The 18,108-nt window shown below is 33.5% G+C and overlaps 1 protein-coding gene across 2 annotated transcripts in view; it reads left to right on the plus strand.

Moving 5' to 3' along the window:
* The window catches only part of LOC129004993 (protein real-time), a 107,853-nt gene that overhangs the window by 58,633 nt on the left and 31,112 nt on the right, over window positions 1-18,108 (plus strand). For both annotated transcript variants that reach the window (XM_054433732.1, XM_054433742.1), the window contains 4 exons: window positions 1,960-2,063; window positions 14,849-14,967; window positions 16,776-16,965; window positions 17,228-17,316. In XM_054433732.1, coding sequence (XP_054289707.1) covers window positions 1,960-2,063; window positions 14,849-14,967; window positions 16,776-16,965; window positions 17,228-17,316 — 502 coding nt within the window. The remainder of the gene's footprint in view (window positions 1-1,959; window positions 2,064-14,848; window positions 14,968-16,775; window positions 16,966-17,227; window positions 17,317-18,108) is intronic.

Consider the following 18,108-nt stretch of genomic DNA (forward strand, 5'->3'; position numbering starts at 1 on the left):
AGTACAACCTCGTCGTCACTATCATCACTACTTGAATCAAGCCACGGAACAGAAAATCCGGGTTGACACCATGGGACAGAAGGCTCAGACATTTTGCACACCTCCACTGAGTGGTAAGAGGAAGTATGTTTAATCTATGATTTTAGTAGGAATGGCCACTTCCCTATGCGCATGCGCGAATGAGTGGACGTTTGAAACGTAGCTCGCAATGTGAAGGGGGCGCGTAGCATCCATCCGAATCATTTCATCCGTCCGCGGACGAAATTATCGTCCGCGGACGAAATTATCGTCCGCGGACGCCAGTGTGAAACCACCTTTACCTACTGACAATTTTTGTCTCATGTTAGGTATAGTTTCCAACCATCCAACTCATGGAATCTTGATGAGTCTTAAGATGTGTAAAACTAAATTAAATTAATTGGTAATTGACTAAATATTTAGTGGTTTGTGTCTGAGTTTTAAAATTAAAATGAGTTTTTACTGCAGTACTAAGGAGTTAAATTTCATTGAGTAGACAATATAACATTTCAAATTTAAATAGAATTTTTTTACACGCAAATAGTGAGGTTTTATAATGTAAATATTATTTTTCACTTTGTGATTATGGTAAGTGTTATTTTTGATTGGTTTTGCACAATTGTAAGCTTGTTGATGCTTCTTGCTTTGTGCTTTCAACTTGCCTACTATCTTCATATATATCCCATGATTAAGAATTTCATACTTTTTAGCCATTAATAAACATTTTATTATTGTTACAGATAATTTTACAGTACTTAGTTACTATGTATCCATTTAGTTATACACATTAGAATGCAAACAATTAAAACTAACATGATACTTCATATTAATCTAAGATACTGTCTGTATGGTTTTCATTATTTAATAGAAAAACTTTTATGCTTGTCTTATACTTATACAATATCCAGAATCAGAATGATAACACAACCCAAATAATTACAACTAACATGATGCACTTTTTAACAACAAAACCAGCTCATATCATGGTAACCGGTTTTCTTTACTTCATTGCTGATCAGCTAATATGCATCATAGATTAATAGTCAAAGAACATAGTTAAAGTTATCTATGATGTTCAGTGTTATTGATAGAGAACAGCATAGTTCCATAGTTAGTTGGATGGTTTTAGCATTTATTGTAAATAAGACGTAATCATTTTTTTTTTCTCATGGTTGCGAAAACACCAAGTTGATACTTATTCACAATACATTTCCAATAACAATTAAACTCATAGATAACTATGCAATCAAGTACCGGTATATCAGCTGATTGGCAATGAAATAAAGAAACAGGGATGCCAAAATATGAGCTAGTTTTGTCCTCGTGGTACTTGTAGTTTGGATTGTGTTAAAACAAACACCCAGTACATCTTTTCTTTATAGACTAACCATGGTTAACAGCTTTTTAGGGTATAACAAGGCTTAGAAATCATTCCTTTAATCATATATCCCTGGGTATACTGAATAGTATGGATAATTAACCAAATAAAAACTTTAACTGTTCAAAACATGCCTAGGGTTATACCAATTTTCCGTTAGACTTTGGATGATAAAATATTGTGTAATGGTATATTGGTAAACCAACTGAAAATACTACTATAAATTAAAGCTTTACAATTTTCTCCATGGTTCAAAAGTAAAATAAATAATCTATTTTCGCCCTTATGTTATTACGATTTTATCATGCCTTCTTCCTTAATGTTTCTGTGAATTCAGCTTTGTTAAGTGTACATCAAGCTTCTTGCTGCATCAATCAATGGAGGCATCTGCTCTAGCTCCAACGCAAACACTCACAAAGGCTTTCAAATCTGACTCATTGTCAACAAGATGAGTCACCAAGTGTATTGCTATGGAAAAATCTGCTCCAAATGTCATGTAAAGTAAATGGCAAACTTGTTAAGCATTGTATTTGTTTGAAAGTGATGGTATATGTTTGTTTCAGCTCTCTGATGACAAATGGTGCTGGAGATCTGGCTACTTCAGTGGAGAAAATGTCACTTTGCTCTCAACCAAACAGACGAAACTCTGGCCAACAAAGTTCTGTGGGTGAGTACAAAGTTCTCTATTAGTTAAAAGGTCTTAAGATGTTGTAAATTAATACTTTATTCTAAAATGGCTACCATAGGAATGTAAGTATTTTAAGCCAAATATGAATGGAGATGAGTATAGGATGAGTGGCGCGATCTTGTAGTCTTGTTAGCGACTAAGGCTGACATGTTCCTTAGGGTAAGTTAGAGTATGATGCACCAGCAAAAGAACATTTCAAAAATCTAAATATTTTAACTGTTTACGGGCAATATATTATTGAAACTACTCTCATTGCAAAGAATTGTACAACTATCAATTTTAAGTCCCCAGCTTATTCGTATAATACTAGAAAGAGAAATGAGGTTATCCTGCCACATAGATTAAAGTTTTTTGAAAAGAAACCAACCTACATAGGATATACTTTTCTTAAATATATTCCAGAAAACATAAGAAGAGAAAATAATTTAAATAAGTTCAGGAAATTGCTGAAAGAATATTTAATACAACTGGCCCCTTACTCCATAGAAGAATTTTCCACCTCCCAGATATAACCTACTGTAGATATAAATATTTTTGTTACTACTTTTCATTTTTGCTTGGTTAATTGTAAATAGTAGATTTTAATTAGATTTAGTATTGTATTATATATGACGCTATTTACTGTACAAACTATGTACAAAAAAATTAATAAAGAACTATGACTATGACATGTTGAGGAGGTGTAGGTGGAGTTGTAGATGTAGGCGTAGCTCGCCGTAACCACAAAGGTAAAACAAACACATGATCTGTTACGGATGCTCGCATAGTGAGCAGGTATAGGTGGAGGCCACTTACAAGGAGGCCTAGCTGGCCTGCTTTTCGAGAACAAACTAGTTTGATTTTACCTCGTCGCTTAGCTCGCTGATTCTTTGTGATTGGTCCGTTCATATATTAAACTAATACAAGTGCCACTACATTATGGCAATTACCAGCTGTTCTTCTGGACCGATTAGGTTTACAAGTACGTTAAGGTACCTTTTCAGATTCTCCAGCTTTGGTGAAATGTTTTGATGCATGTAACATTTCAGGAGCCATTCTCAAGTACTGATGAATTTTTTCTGGGTACGACTTAAGTTCATGAAACAAGTGATGATATTCACCCAGTTTCTGCCGTACTTGATTAATGGGATGAGCACTGAACTCTCGATTACTTAAGGTACTCGTAAACCACTACTTACTTGCTGACGACATCTCATCACTATCATCACTACTGTTGGAAAGCATTATTTACAGAAACCCCAATTATAACGTGCTATTGCACCACACAGTTGGAGACAGACTGAATGTTGACTGGAGTGGTGGAGGAAAATCAGCGTAGTAAACTTCCTTAACATGCCATACCTACCTCCACCTACACCTATACCTCCAGCTATACCTCCAGCTAAACACCCAGCTACACCTCCTCGACATGACATTATCCTTAGGCACAGCTGTTAATTAATAGCCCATACAGCCAATGGCAACTAAGGGACCTATAGTTTATAGTGGAATCCGAACCGCATTTTTGAACGAATTGGTCTAATTATCAGGATACACATCAGGGAGTATCGCACCCACAGTGCATGCCTATAAATTGTCTATGATTTCAAATGTTTACATTATTTAAAGTTGGGCAGAACACAATGAGTAATTTGGCCTGATTCAATGCTCTGGTTGTTGTTGGTGAAAATAGTATACTTCATCACTAGTGCAAAGAGTGGTATTTTCCAGTACCTCAAGTTTCATGTGCGAGGCAAAGCCGAACACAGCAACACCAAATCTTTATGGAGTTACTAGCTGTTGTACCCGTGCTTTGCAACGGGAAGAGGACACAAAATAGATACATTTTAATCTTTACATCTGTTGCATATAATAGTTACACATCCGCCAACGCTTTTAGAAACGAAATTCAACTTTTATGGCCTTAATAGAAACGTTTAAGTTATGCCTTTAAATCTGGCAAGTAGTGGGTACCACCATTTCATCTCCCTTAATTACATATCTTTTTATTTATTATTGACATTTTAAATTTCAATTTTGAAGTTATTACTAATTATTAAATTTAAATGAACTTTTTTTAAAAATTTCTCTTCTTTAAATTCACAAATCCTTCCATCTTCAGTATCTTCACTCACAATAAATTATTAGCAAAACTAAGTCAGCTGTTATAAACTTTAGAAATATTGCTGTGCCTTACCAATACAGTTTTTTGAAATATTAAAGAAACTATATCTATAGGTACTATAAATAATTTTAAACAAATAATTTAGCATTAAAGACAATACAGTTTTTTGAAATATTAAAGAAACTATATCTATAGATACTATAAAAAATTTTTAACAAATAATTTAGCATTAAAGACAGTAGACAAAACTAATATGATTATAAAAACATCAAGGACTAAAAAATGTAACAGAAAATACAGTGTATGTTTCACTGCATCTCTGATTCTACTCTACAAAAATATCAACAAACAACTTAATATACAAACCAGTTTTTTTTATCAGTTCCATCGTCCATTGCCTTTACATATTGCACACTTACCATTAAGTAAACATAGTAACAGATATTTCATTGATTTTAGAAACAAAGGAACACAGTGTACTGCTTAGTTTTATGATATTTTCCTTGGTTTAATTTAATCAGTGGAGTGGCAAAACACAAATAATAAATTTATCAAATAAAGTAAATGTGAACTGAAAGCTATGTTAAGATAAAATAAGAGTTTTTTGTATTACCATTTGATAATTAATTATAGTTACACATATACAACAGATTTTAAAAAACAAAAATCAACGACCTACAATTTAGTTATTGATGATATTCTTTAGTTTAATTTAATCATAGGTTTAGCAAAACACAATAACTTAATTTACCATCTATACTATCCAGGGGTGCCCAGAGGGGGGGTACTGTGGCGCGTTTGCGCCACAAGAATTTTTGGGGGGGACTTTTTTTTAAGAGATTTTGGGGGGGATTTTTAATTTTTGCTAGCTGTCATAATGGCTGTATAATTTTGTACAAGCAGTCCGAAAAAGTGTTTCTCACTAAAAGTAGCTCACTATCAACACCATCAACATTTTGCCGTTCGTAATTAAGATTGCTTCTAAGAATGGTAAAGCACCTTGTCAGACAATCCTTAACATGCCAGTGTCGAATTTTACATGCTACATATGTTTTGTTGGTTCTTTAACTCCACCATAGTCAGGATTTAAAAAAGATCCCCTTCTGGATAGGGGTCTGCGGGTCAGACTTTTTTGGTTCGGGTCGGGTCGGGTCGGGCCGATAATTTTGGTCCTCGGGTTTCGGGCCAAAATCGGGTCGGGCCAAAAATTATTAACTACCAGATTTTTTTCTTTTTTTAACTCCTATCTGTGTTTATAATATTACTTAAAAATAACATATGAAAAACGATTGTATTTATGTATATTATTTCATGTTCATAACTTATTTACAGCTTAGGAGTTGCCTCAACTGCAAGAAAGAAGAAAATATTTTTTTTTATCAAGCCATTCTTTCCCATTTTCATAACTGTTGAAATATCTAAACAGCTATATTACAACAAGTTTGTAATGGAACTTAATATAAAAGGATCATAAACAAATCAATTAACCTTATCTCAAGTTTAGGGCCTGTGGACTGGCTTAAAGACTGCAAGCAAGAATAAAATAAAAATTCTATGTTTCCACCATGCAATATGAATCATTCATTCCCTGCCTCCTAACCTCCTAAGTATAAAAACCTCACACTTACAATAGCATTATTAGTTACATCATCATAAATAAAGAATTATTTATTATTGGCATTACTAGGCCTACAGCTTTACATAGGAATTATTTTTTATAGGGCCTAAAATAGTAATAGACTAAGCAACATGACAAGTGGAGAACTCATTGAAGAAAAGATTGTGAGTAAACTAATTCACTTTAAAAACTCTAAAACAGTAAATAACACACATACATTGTTTATGGTATAGTTTAGTTAGTTATAGTAAAGACTGTAAAAATTGCATATATCATGTCATACACAGTTAAAGACCTACGGTATTGCAAGAGATTAAAATCCTAAAACAACTGATTTTAGCTAATAAATGAAAAGAATTAAAAATCCATAAACTCAAGTCAAACAATATCACAATAATTAGGTACCTGAAAAGGAACTCTTAATATATAGAAAATTATATTAAATCAAGAGAAAAGAAAGTTAAATGCTAATTTGGCAACATAAGCAGACAGCAGAGACATTATAGTGTCCTAATTAGCAACACAACTCAATGTTTTTATACTGTAAGTCGATGTTTTTGAAACTGTAGGGTCTTTTTCTTGGAAGGAAGGGGGAAGGGTAGTAGAATGTAAACAAAAAACCATGAACCACTCTCACAGCCAGGCCCGGGGACACTCAAGGTTACAGACCCTCCCCCTCCCCTCCCCGCCCCTCTTACACAACCAGAGCCAGGCCCGGGGACACTCAAGGTCATAGACCCTCCCCCTCCCCCACCCCTATTACACCACCCGATTGTTCCAATTGCTGACAAAATGCAAGTAACAAAACAAGGAAGTAGAGACAAAAAGATATATTTTCTTTATTCAAAAATATAAAACTGTTACAGATAATTTCCAAAGAAATTAATTCATGGTAGTTTGTGTCTTGTAAATATTGTATTGGATCTTAGAAATATCTTTTTTGAAACTCAATCTAACTTAAGAAAAAAATAATTTTACTGATAAAAACTTTCATAAAATTTTAAAATATTTAGGCCTAACCTCTTTGTAGACTTGCTGATACTTGATACTTAAAAAAAAATTAAATGGTGACCATACAATGCCGAACCAGACGATCAGAAGTGTTGTTTTGTTTTGTTACTGAATGACAAAAAGGACACAGGAAAATAAAAGAACAAGATACAGATCTGTACACTATATCAGATATTTCTTTTGTTTATAATTTATTATGTAAGTAAAATACTAAAATATATTTTAAACTAGGTATGGAATAAACAATAAATAATTAAACTGGTACCTCTGGATAAATAGTCTTTCTTTTGACTTCGTTTTCTTTGCACTGTTGTGTCACGGCTTTTGTTTTGTCAGTAGACGACTGGCTCTGGCTAGTGACAGTACGGCATTTGCTCTGTTGTGTCTTTGTTCTTAAACGTGAGCAAACTTAATATTTAATTATAATTTTAACGTTTTAATTCCTCTGTAATAATATATATAAGAGTGTTTCTTTGAAAATTACTTATTATAACTTTGAAAATAATAATTTTTTTTTTGGCCCGACCCGATCTTGGCCCGAAAAAATCTCTGACCCGACCCGGTCTCTCGGGCCTTCCGCTGGCCCGACCCGACCCGAAAAAATCGGGGACCCGCAGACCCCTACTTCTGGAGGTGTCGTCAGAATACGTTACAAACATTTAACACAAAACACGAAACGATTACAGATAGGCCTATCAATTCACGCATGTACATTGTCGTCGGCAAGACTGGAAGTAAACTGAATCAGGTTCAGGTTATGATGGACCGATGACGTGGTCTCTGGATTGTCGTCTGCGTTTTCAACAGATGATATTGGACTATTGTAGTGACTGAGAAGAGTATTGAAAATATAATGGGTTTCATAATTAATTGAGTGTTTTCACTCAAAAATTTTGTGCTGTCCCCAATTTTATGTATTCATATATTTCAAACTCCTCAAAGTATTTAATAAATTTCCTTTCGTGCAGTACTGTAGAATTTCTAGACCATCATTTATATCCAGCATATAAATTGGTTATTATTGTCAATGGTTTTGAATGGAAAACTCAATTATGAATCCCATTATACTTTCAACATACTTTCCTCCGTCACTACAATTAGTCCAATATCAGCTTTTGATAACACAGACGACAATCCAGAGACCACGTCTTTCCGTCATCATAACCTGATTCAGTTTACTTCAGTTTAGTCCTGCTTCCTGCTGACGGTAATATACACGCGTGAATTGTTAGGCCTATCTGTAATCGTTTCGTGTTTTGTGTACAAACGGATTATCTGACAAGATGCGTTCCTACCATTTTAGTCATTAAAGGCAATCTTGGGGCTATAAAAATGAATTATAAGATTACTTTGTCACAAAAACCTTTTGTTCTGGTGGCATGGTATTTTGCCCGGCGATTTTTGTAGAAGGCAGCCTGGATGTGGCGAGCAACAAGTCTGACTTATTTCGTGACTCTGTCTATAATTTTTAAACAATTAAGATACTTTATGCCAAAGTATTATTAATACACTTAAAGCTGTTTGATTTCTTAAGCCCTCTAAACATTAACGCCACCTAATATATTGTAGAGTTACAGTACTGGTTTGGAGTAGAGTAATTCACCGAGTATATTGTTGAACGTGTTGAAGACGTTGTCTATAGCAATACTGAGCACATGTTGGCTGACGATACAAATTCGGAATTTTGTAAATTGAAAAACTTCTAATTCAACGATTAGTTAGATATGTATTGTTAAATGACGTTTCCTATTAAACATTTAATTTTGATTCTCAATCAGCAAGTTTGTTTTTTGTACTGTACCTCGAGTTTACTAAATACTTTAAATACTCATTTTATGAGGTAAAGGGAAAATTGTCAGATAAATTGGTGGGGGGAGGGTAGGTTTAAATAAACGACAACATAAATTGGGGAGGGGAACTACTCATTTGGCTTGGGGGGGGATTGCGCCTCTGGGTTTAGGGGGGATGGGCACCTCTGATACTATCATATAAAAATCTAATGGTGTCTGTCTGTATGTGTGTTACTAATAGGTGCAAAAACTACTGAACCAACTGGGCTTAAATTTTACAAAAATATAGCTACCATACCAAGGGCCATTACAGGACTATTCACATTTCGATACTGACCGTAGACTATGCCCCTTTGGCTTTAAAAGTTCTGAGGTCAGGATTTTAAAAGTAAATATTGATTGGTTTCCATGGCTGCGATGAGAACACTAATAATGATTGTTTACATTTTCTTTGACATTTAAATGTAAACAAGAAGAACTGAAAAATTGCATATTTCACAATTTCAGACAGCTGATACAAAGAAATTAAATAGGTATAATATTTTCCATAACTATGAGGTAGGTTTATTTTAATCCAACGTTTTATCTTGGATTATTTATTCTAAAACTATGTCAATGATTATAGAAAAAAAATATTCTATAACCGTTGCTGTATCAACTCCGGCTCTGCTTTGGATTTTTTAAAGCGTATAAGTTATGAATATAATGTTATTGATATGTTTTCATGGAAACGGCATGAAAATTACAATGTATAGATGTTTTGATTTGAAAACTGCTATATTTCATTGTTAGATTAACATAACTTGCTCATCGCATTGTTTTTATGTGTATATTTAGGTAAATGTAGTTATCGTGTTTAGCTAAACATATGCTTAAATTAAACTAAAGAATATCATCAATAACTAAATCGTACGTCGTTGATTTTTGTGTTCTGAAATATGTTGTTTATGTGTAACCATATTTAATTATCAAATGTTAATACAAAATGCTCTTATTTTATCTTAACATGAACTTTCAGGTCACATTTACTTTATTTGATAAATTTATTATTTGTGTTTTGCCACACCACTGATTAAATTAAACCAAGGAAAATATCATAAAACTAAGCAGTACACAGTGTTCTTTTGTTTCTAAAATCAATGCAATATCTGTTACTATGTTTACTTAATGGTAAGTACATGTTTTACTATATGGATATAGTTTCTCTAATATTTCAAAAGACTGTATTGATAAGGCACAACAATAAATTCTAAAGTTTATAACAGCTGACTTAGTTTTGCTAATGATTTATTGTCAGTGAAGAAACTGAAGATGGAAGGATTTGTGATTTGAAGAAAAGTGAAATTTAAAAAATGTTCATTTTAATTTAAAAATTAGTATTTTTGCAACTTCAAAATTGAAATTTAAAATGTCAATACTGTAATAAATAAGTAGATTTGTAATCAAGGGAGATGAAGGTAAATCATATATGTGAAAGTTTTATTGAAGATTTGGTCAGTTATTTTTCTCATATCAGCCTACACAAGATTTAAAATTAATCAAAAGCAAAATGGTGGTATCCACTACTTACCTACCAGATTTACAAGTCATAACTTAAACGTTTCTATTAAGGCCATGAAAGTTGAATTTTGTCTCTAAAAGCGTTGGTGGATGTGTAACTATTATATGCAACAGATGTAAAGATTAAAACGTTTCTATTTTGTGTCTTCTTCCCGTTGCAAAGCACGGGTACAACAGCTAGTATATGTATATATAAAACAATGTGATGTGCAAGTTATGTTAAGTTAATCTAACACATGTTAAGCAGTTAGAATTTATTTAAAGTAGCCTCCAAATTCATATTAAACATCTATACATTGTAATTTTGTTTCCATGAAATCATATAAATAATATTATTTTCATAACTTAGACGCTTTAAAAAAATCCAAAGCAGAGCTGGAGTTGATACAGCAACGGTTATAGAATATTTTTTTTATATAATCATTGACATAGTTTTAGAATAAATAATCCATGATAAAAGGTTAGATTAAAATAAACCTACCTCATAGTTATTAAAAATATTATATTTAATTTCTTTGTATCAGCTGTCTGAAGTTGTGAAATATGCAGTTTAGCAGTTCTTCTTATTTACATTTAAATGTCAAAGCAAATGTAAACAAACATTGTTAGTGTTCTCATCACAGCCATGGGGACCAATCAATATTTACTTTTAAAATCTTCACATCAGAACTTTTAAAGCCAAAGGGGCAAAGCCTACGGTCTGTATCGAAATGTGAATATTCCTATAATGGTCCTTGGTATAGTAACTATATTTTTGTAAAATTATAGCCCAGTTGGTTCAGTAGTTTTTGCACCTATTAGTAATACACATACAGACAGACACCATTAGATTTTTATATAATAGTATAGATTTTCACGTACAAGGTGAAGCCAAGGACGAGAATAATTGGAGCAAGTGCCAGAAAATCACTTTAAAATGCTAACATAAAAATAAAGTACCTCAGTATAATTAAAAATCTAGTATTTCCTAATTTGCATTATCTTAAATACGAACATAGTACTAAAAAGATTATAGCAAACTTACATAACAACGTTAAAATAAGAAGTTTAGGTTTAAGATTATGTTCATTGTGATGTAAATACACATTACAAACTACAAAGTAAAACTAGCTAATGGATATTTTTGTTAACATTTAAAGGTACAGAGTAAAAAAAACTGATTTCAATAATATAAATGAATTATAAAAAAGCACTAGCGTTTGTAGTAGGCAAATGGAGAACTGATTGAGAGCAAGGTAAAACAAATTTAGAGCAAGGGAAAATCAGCACATCATTTTCCCTTATCTATATAAATAAAATTAGAGTTTTGTCTGTACATTGCTCAGAATCATACATTTTTAGGTTATTTTTACGTTTTATACATTAAAGAAGCCGAAACAAGTCTCATCTAAATTTCTGTCTGTCTGTCTGTCTGTCTGACACACTCAAGATGGCATTTTACGCAATCTTCTCCAGGAAAACGAGAGTACCTATCAAGACCCAAGTCATTTTAACGTATTCACTGGATTGGCGAGAGTGTCTTTAGCCATTAACCCATTGGGGAAGGAATTAATCCGCTACCTGCAGCACCCTCTGGCGGCAATTAATTTTACCGAATTTGTAGACTTTTACTCTAGCTGCTATAGAAAGAAAACCTTAGGTAATAAATTAATAATTCTTTCACCATTTTGTTTACAGTAAAATTGTCTACAGAAAAGTGTTAATTGGATAGTCAAAGTTCTAAACTAAAAAAAAATATATATATATATATATATATAAAAAGATTATAAAAATAAAAATTTTAAAAACAATATTTTGAAAGTAAACTTGATATACAAATTCCAAGATTAATCCAGACACCAAATAACACTACTATTATAAAGGTCAATCGATTCCCTACGTAGAAAAATCAAAAGTTGTGTACTTTTATAAGTAATAAAATTTTTTTAAAATTGTTTGTTTACCTTACCACAGCTGATTTTTGGTGATGTGTGGTTTCCATGGCAACACAAAATTGTTTGTTATTCGCTAAAATAAATGAGTAAATACGCAAATCAAGAAGCAAGATATTTATAAACATTATAATAGTAAGAAGAAACAAAAAGGGCGAAAAATAATAATAACTAAATAAAAATGGCGCTGCCTAGCGTTGACACGATCGGCTCTCGTAAGTCGGCCTCCGGGCCTGCAGCGGCCGTACGAGTAACGCTCGTAAGTCGGCGCCAATGGGTTAAAATATGGTCTCACTACTTTGTAATTAAAATTACGGCCGTTCAAAAATGCAGTTTTGTGCGATTTTTGTGAAATTTTTTTCCAATTTGTATCACATAATCATCTATGAAACAACGAACAGCTGTTCGGATCAAGATTATTTTTTCTAGCTGTCACTGAAATGTTTACAAATGTTGTTTACAAACACCACAACCATTTCCGATCACGTTTTGAAGGCAAATCCCATCCAAGTGAGATTAAAAACGTTTTTATTACATAAAGGATTTAATTAATCGCAAGTGGAATAATATAGTGTAACCGTAAATTAAATAACTAGGCATCATCCAGGTCAGGAACCAGAAATATGTGTATAAAATTGTTTTGGAGTTTTGATAACCAGAAAGAAGACATTGAATCATGATTGAATCAGTGTTGTATACGGCTGGAAAACTTAAATTTACTAATGACTGTCGCCAATAGCTTAGAAACAATGTTCCACTCATTGACGGCTCTTCAATGGCGGTTGTGTAATGTGTAAAGCAAAAAATTACAACTGCAGTGGGTGATTGTAACAGAGGTTTACGGATGATGCTGAACTTGATTTTCCAATGTGTCACTTTCTGTTCCTACCATTGACTATATAAAGTCAATAGTTCCTACTCACCGTGTGATGCAATCGCTGGACCATACAGCCAATAGGCCCATAGCCCTTCTCTTGGGTACGTGTGGTACGTATGCTTACCCAATTATTTATAACAACCCTTTCGACAACGATCCTTGATACCGGTACTTTTCCATAGAATACACGGCCTACCTAGGTACTTAAGAAATAAAATTATAAACGTCCAAAAAACCAACGTTGTGTGATTTTTGTCACATTTCCTTATAATGTTAATATATATACCAGCAACCATTGTTTAGAGAATATGTAATCTATTAAATAACAGAAAGTTATGTTGTATAAGGTTTTTTTTCAAACTGACACCGATAAGTTTACATTAAGAGTTGTGTACAAATAAAGCAATTAATGGGAAATAACTTTGATTGCTGATAACTTTTTACGAGAAAATCCAAAACCAAGAGATCAATAACCTTGATTAACGCATATAATTGGTCGGCTGTACTACAGTTCTTAACTGTAAACGTTGGTTTTTGGTACGGTACTGGTTCTTTTCCTTTTAACCTTTAGTAGCAGCAAGAATCATTTTTACGTACCAACACATCACAGTAATTTACAAATTAGTTATCGTTGGTGTTGCACCTTATTTATTACATGCGTAGGCCTATTCAATTTAATTGATGTCTTAACTGTATAATTTTTGCTTTTTCTGTCTGGATTCCAAAATGTTATGCTAAGAAAACTATAACGCATTTTAGTAAAACATTTATTCAGCAAACCATCATGAATTGTTCAAACACTTTGAACGTTGTTTATGTATCAATAGTTCGTGGCCTATTTTGGTAATTTTTATTACAAATTACCAATCTAAATCGTCTATAGTAGGCCTACTGTATTACATTTCATATAGCAAACCGATTCAGATAGCATTTCGACAGAATTTCGAGTCATCTCCGGTCCAAGCAAATATAAATTGTTATGATCAAATTTTATGGCATTAACAAAGATTTCAAGTACTAATTTTATATGTACCTTTTTATGCTTAAAGCGTAGCAGATTCCCTAATTAAGTTCGGTATTTTTGTGTGTATGTATGATGGTAACGCATTAATGTCCTTATTTCTCAATGTTTCATGGAAAGGACAAGAGCGCCTTGATAATGAAAATGTCAACCCGAATAAAGTGTTAAATTAAAAGGTTGAGGTAGTACCTTAAATACTTTTAACCATTATGTTATAGTCCTTTAAATTCTGAACAAAATTGTACAAATCCCATTTCCGTATATTTACTCTCACCGCTTACACATGATAAAGGTTGTTGACAAACTTATGGGAGAAAGTATGTGTCAGAATGCTGATACCGTTTATTTAGTTTAATCATTGGATATAACATATGGACCAACAAGATCCGGGTGACATTTAATTGCGAAGCATTAGTTTTGGCTTGAAACTGTCAGATACTGTATTTGCGAAGGAATAGTTTTGTCAGCATATCTGAAAGTATGCAAACCAACTGCTGTGCTTTATATAAGAAGGTTTTAACTGACTATGATAAGATCCCCGTGCGTAGAACGGGCACACAGCTAGTTCTAAATAAGACCTTGGGAAACAATTGCTTTCTTGATATCAGCTGTCATCGAAAATAGTTAGTTTCTGTCTGGAGTGATGAAAACTATATTTTTGGTTGTTTATTGAACATTTATTTTCCTTAAAAATTAATTTAAAATTTGCTTAACCGGTATCGTAATCTCGGTAAAATTACAGCTTGATATCTTCAAAGTACTTAAACCTTAATTCAGTGGATTCAATTAGCCAACTAGGTCAGAATCTCTTATCACTGTACATTTGTTACTTCCAACACTCCATGGTTACAGAATGCCAGTACCAGCTGGACGCTGACTACATACAGAGGTACCTGGGTGAGTTGACTCCGATGCAAGAGTCTCGACTGATACAACTACGCAACTGGGTTTCTCAGTTGCAGAAGGGAAAGGTGAACTACAAACTCTTCTGATATCATAACTGTTACCTGTATCAAAGGGATACTTATAATCAGTGCTCGATTTGTAAATAATGAGATGCCGGAACTCTAACCTATTTAATGTGATTAGAACCTATTTATGTACCTATTTATGCCAATATTTTTATCTTTCAGATAGAGAGGTACCGGAACTCCATCCACCCCCCCCCCCCCAAAATCGAGCACTGCTTATAATGATTGTATTGGGATAAAACTTAACGCAGCTTTTTATGGAGTAATATTAGTATTAACAATATTTTTTTAAGTTAAAATATGACATTGCTTTAAGTATAAAAACTCAGTTGTGTTTTAAGAAGTTAAATTATCAATGTGTATAACATACTCATTAACCCTTTTGGCAACTCAAATTCAAGTTTAATTTTGTCCACCAACAATTTACCTTTTGACTTGTTCTTAAGTTTCCTGTGATCTTTAAATACTTGGTCATTCCATCTGTATCTTGGTCCTATTGATGGACATCTTTCTTCTAGTTGACCTCTCCACAGCTTTCTTATTGTTGTATTATCCTCCTTTCTTCCTACATAACCTAGCCATGTGACTCCTCCACTTATTTCCACTGCCCCAATTCTGGTATTCAGTACAGATTCCCGAGCTCTCTATAGTGTTCTCCACAGCTTTCTTATTGTTGTATTATCCTCCTTTCTTCCTACATAACCTAGCCATGTGACTCCTCCACTTATCTTCACTGCCCCAATTCTGGTATTCAGTACAGACTCCCGAGCTCTCTATAGTGTTCTCCACAGCTTTCTTATTGTTGTATTATCCTCCTTTCTTCCTACATAACCTAGCCATGTGACTCCTTCACTTATCTTCACTGCCCCAATTCTGGTATTCAGTACAGATTCCCGAGCTCTCTATAGTGTTCTCCACATCCTTTCTTCCTACATAACCTAGCCATGTGACTCCTCCACTTATTTCCACTGCCCCAATTCTGGTATTCAGTACAGACTCCCGAGCTCTCTATAGTGTTCTCCACAGCTTTCTTATTGTTGTATTATCCTCCTTTCTTCCTACATAACCTAGCCATGTGACTCCTCCACTTATCTTCACTGCCCCAATTCTGGTATTCAGTACAGATTCCCGAGCTCTCTATAGTGTTCTCCACATCCTTTCTTCCTACATAACCTAGCCATGTGACTCCTCCACTTATTTCCTCTGCCCCAATTCTGGTATTCAGTACAGACTCCCGAGCTCTCTATAGTGTTCTCCACAGCTTTCTTATTGTTGTATTATCCTCCTTTCTTCCTACATAACCTAGCCATGTGACTCCTCCACTTATCTTCACTGCCCCAATTCTGGTATTCAGTACAGATTCCCGAGCTCTCTATAGTGTTCTCCACATCCTTTCTTCCTACATAACCTAGCCATGTGACTCCTCCACTTATTTCCACTGCCCCAATTCTGGTATTCAGTACAGATTCCCGAGCTCTCTATAGTGTTATCCACAGCTTTCTTATTGTTGTATTATCCTCCTTTCTTCCTACATAACCTAGCCATGTGACTCCTCCACTTATTTTCACTGCCCCAATTCTGGTATTCAGTACAGATTCCCGAGCTCTTTATAGTGTTCTCCACATCCTTTCTTCCTACATAACCTAGCCATGTGACCCCTCCACATATTTTCACTACCCCAATTCTGGTATTCAGTACAGATTCCCGAGCTCTATAGTGTTCTCCACATCCCGTCTTCCTATTTCAAGATTAAATCTTCTTCAATATTGTATTTTTGTACGTTACTAACTTTTCTATTTTTCCCTCAGGTGCCAAGTGACACAATGTTGTTGCGTTTTCTGCGAGCCCGGGACTTCAATGTGGAGAAAGCCCGAGGCATGTTGTCAGAGTCATTGACTTGGCGCAAGAAACACGCAGTTGACCGCATCATCGCAGAGTACCAGGCTCCTCAGGTAGTCAAGGACTACTTCCCTGGCGGCTGGCACCATAGTGACAAGGGTACGGCACTTAGTGTGGTCTGGCAATAACCGTAACACTCGGTGTTTTTATTTTATTTGGGATTCCAGAACTAAAACCACCCAGAAGCTGTAACCTCTCCACTCCACTCTTCACCGTCCTATACATTACTTCTCCCTGCAGAAAGTTGTTGTATTCTGTTTAAACTCCCAGGTAGAAAGAAATAGATAGTTTCTATTGCAGTTAAAGTTTCAATAATTATTGTTATAGTACTAGTTTAATGAAAAAAATGTTTTTTTTCCAGATGGCCAACCTCTTTATTTGCTGCGGCTGGGTCAGATGGATGTTAAGGGATTGCTCAAAGCTATCGGTGAAGACGGACTACTTAAACTGGTAGATCATTTTTATATTTCAAACCTATCTATTTGCATCGCCTATTTTTATTCATCACAAGATAAAATTTAAATTAATTTTAACACCCTATTAGGGATGGTCAAGTCTTGAAATTTCGGGAAATTTTCGAGAAATTTTAAATCTCGTTACACGAGACGAGTTTTTTTTTTGGCCGAGATTTTTACCGAGACGGGAATAAAAAAAAAAATAAAAAAATTTAAAACCCCTGCTGAAAGTCAATGCAATACCCGCAATACAGGAGCGTGTTGTAGTTGCGTTTCCTTTGTGAAGGCGTTCTTATTTAATTAATTCTTTAAATGTAAATATTACTTTAATTATTTTAATAATATTACTTTAATTATTTTAATAATATTACTTTAATTATTTTAATAATATTACTTTCATTATTTTAATAATATTACTTTCATTATTTTAATAATATTACTTTCATTATTTTAATAATATTACTTTAATAACATTTGAGAAGTTTTGTAAAGTGTAAGCAGTGTGAGGAATGTTTTATTACTATAAAAAGTCAAAACAAGTAACTATTTTATAAAAATTAATATTGCTTTTATTTTATGATTTATTTTATTTTAGGATAAGTTGAACTCTATCCTAACTGATATCACTATGTTTCCTAATCGTAGGCATTTTTAATAAGTTAGGCGTGATTATTAAAAAAATGTTATGCTGATGTTTTTTAATAAAAGTTTGTAAATATTCTTGCCTATTATCATTATTTTTGTATTTAAACAGTCATCTATCAATGTTACAAAATCAGGTAATAAT

This window comes from Macrosteles quadrilineatus, unplaced genomic scaffold (genome assembly GCF_028750875.1).
Source record: "Macrosteles quadrilineatus isolate MER2022 unplaced genomic scaffold, UCM_ALF_1.0 Scaffold_1__1_contigs__length_201487025, whole genome shotgun sequence".
Classification (NCBI taxonomy): domain Eukaryota; kingdom Metazoa; phylum Arthropoda; class Insecta; order Hemiptera; family Cicadellidae; genus Macrosteles; species Macrosteles quadrilineatus.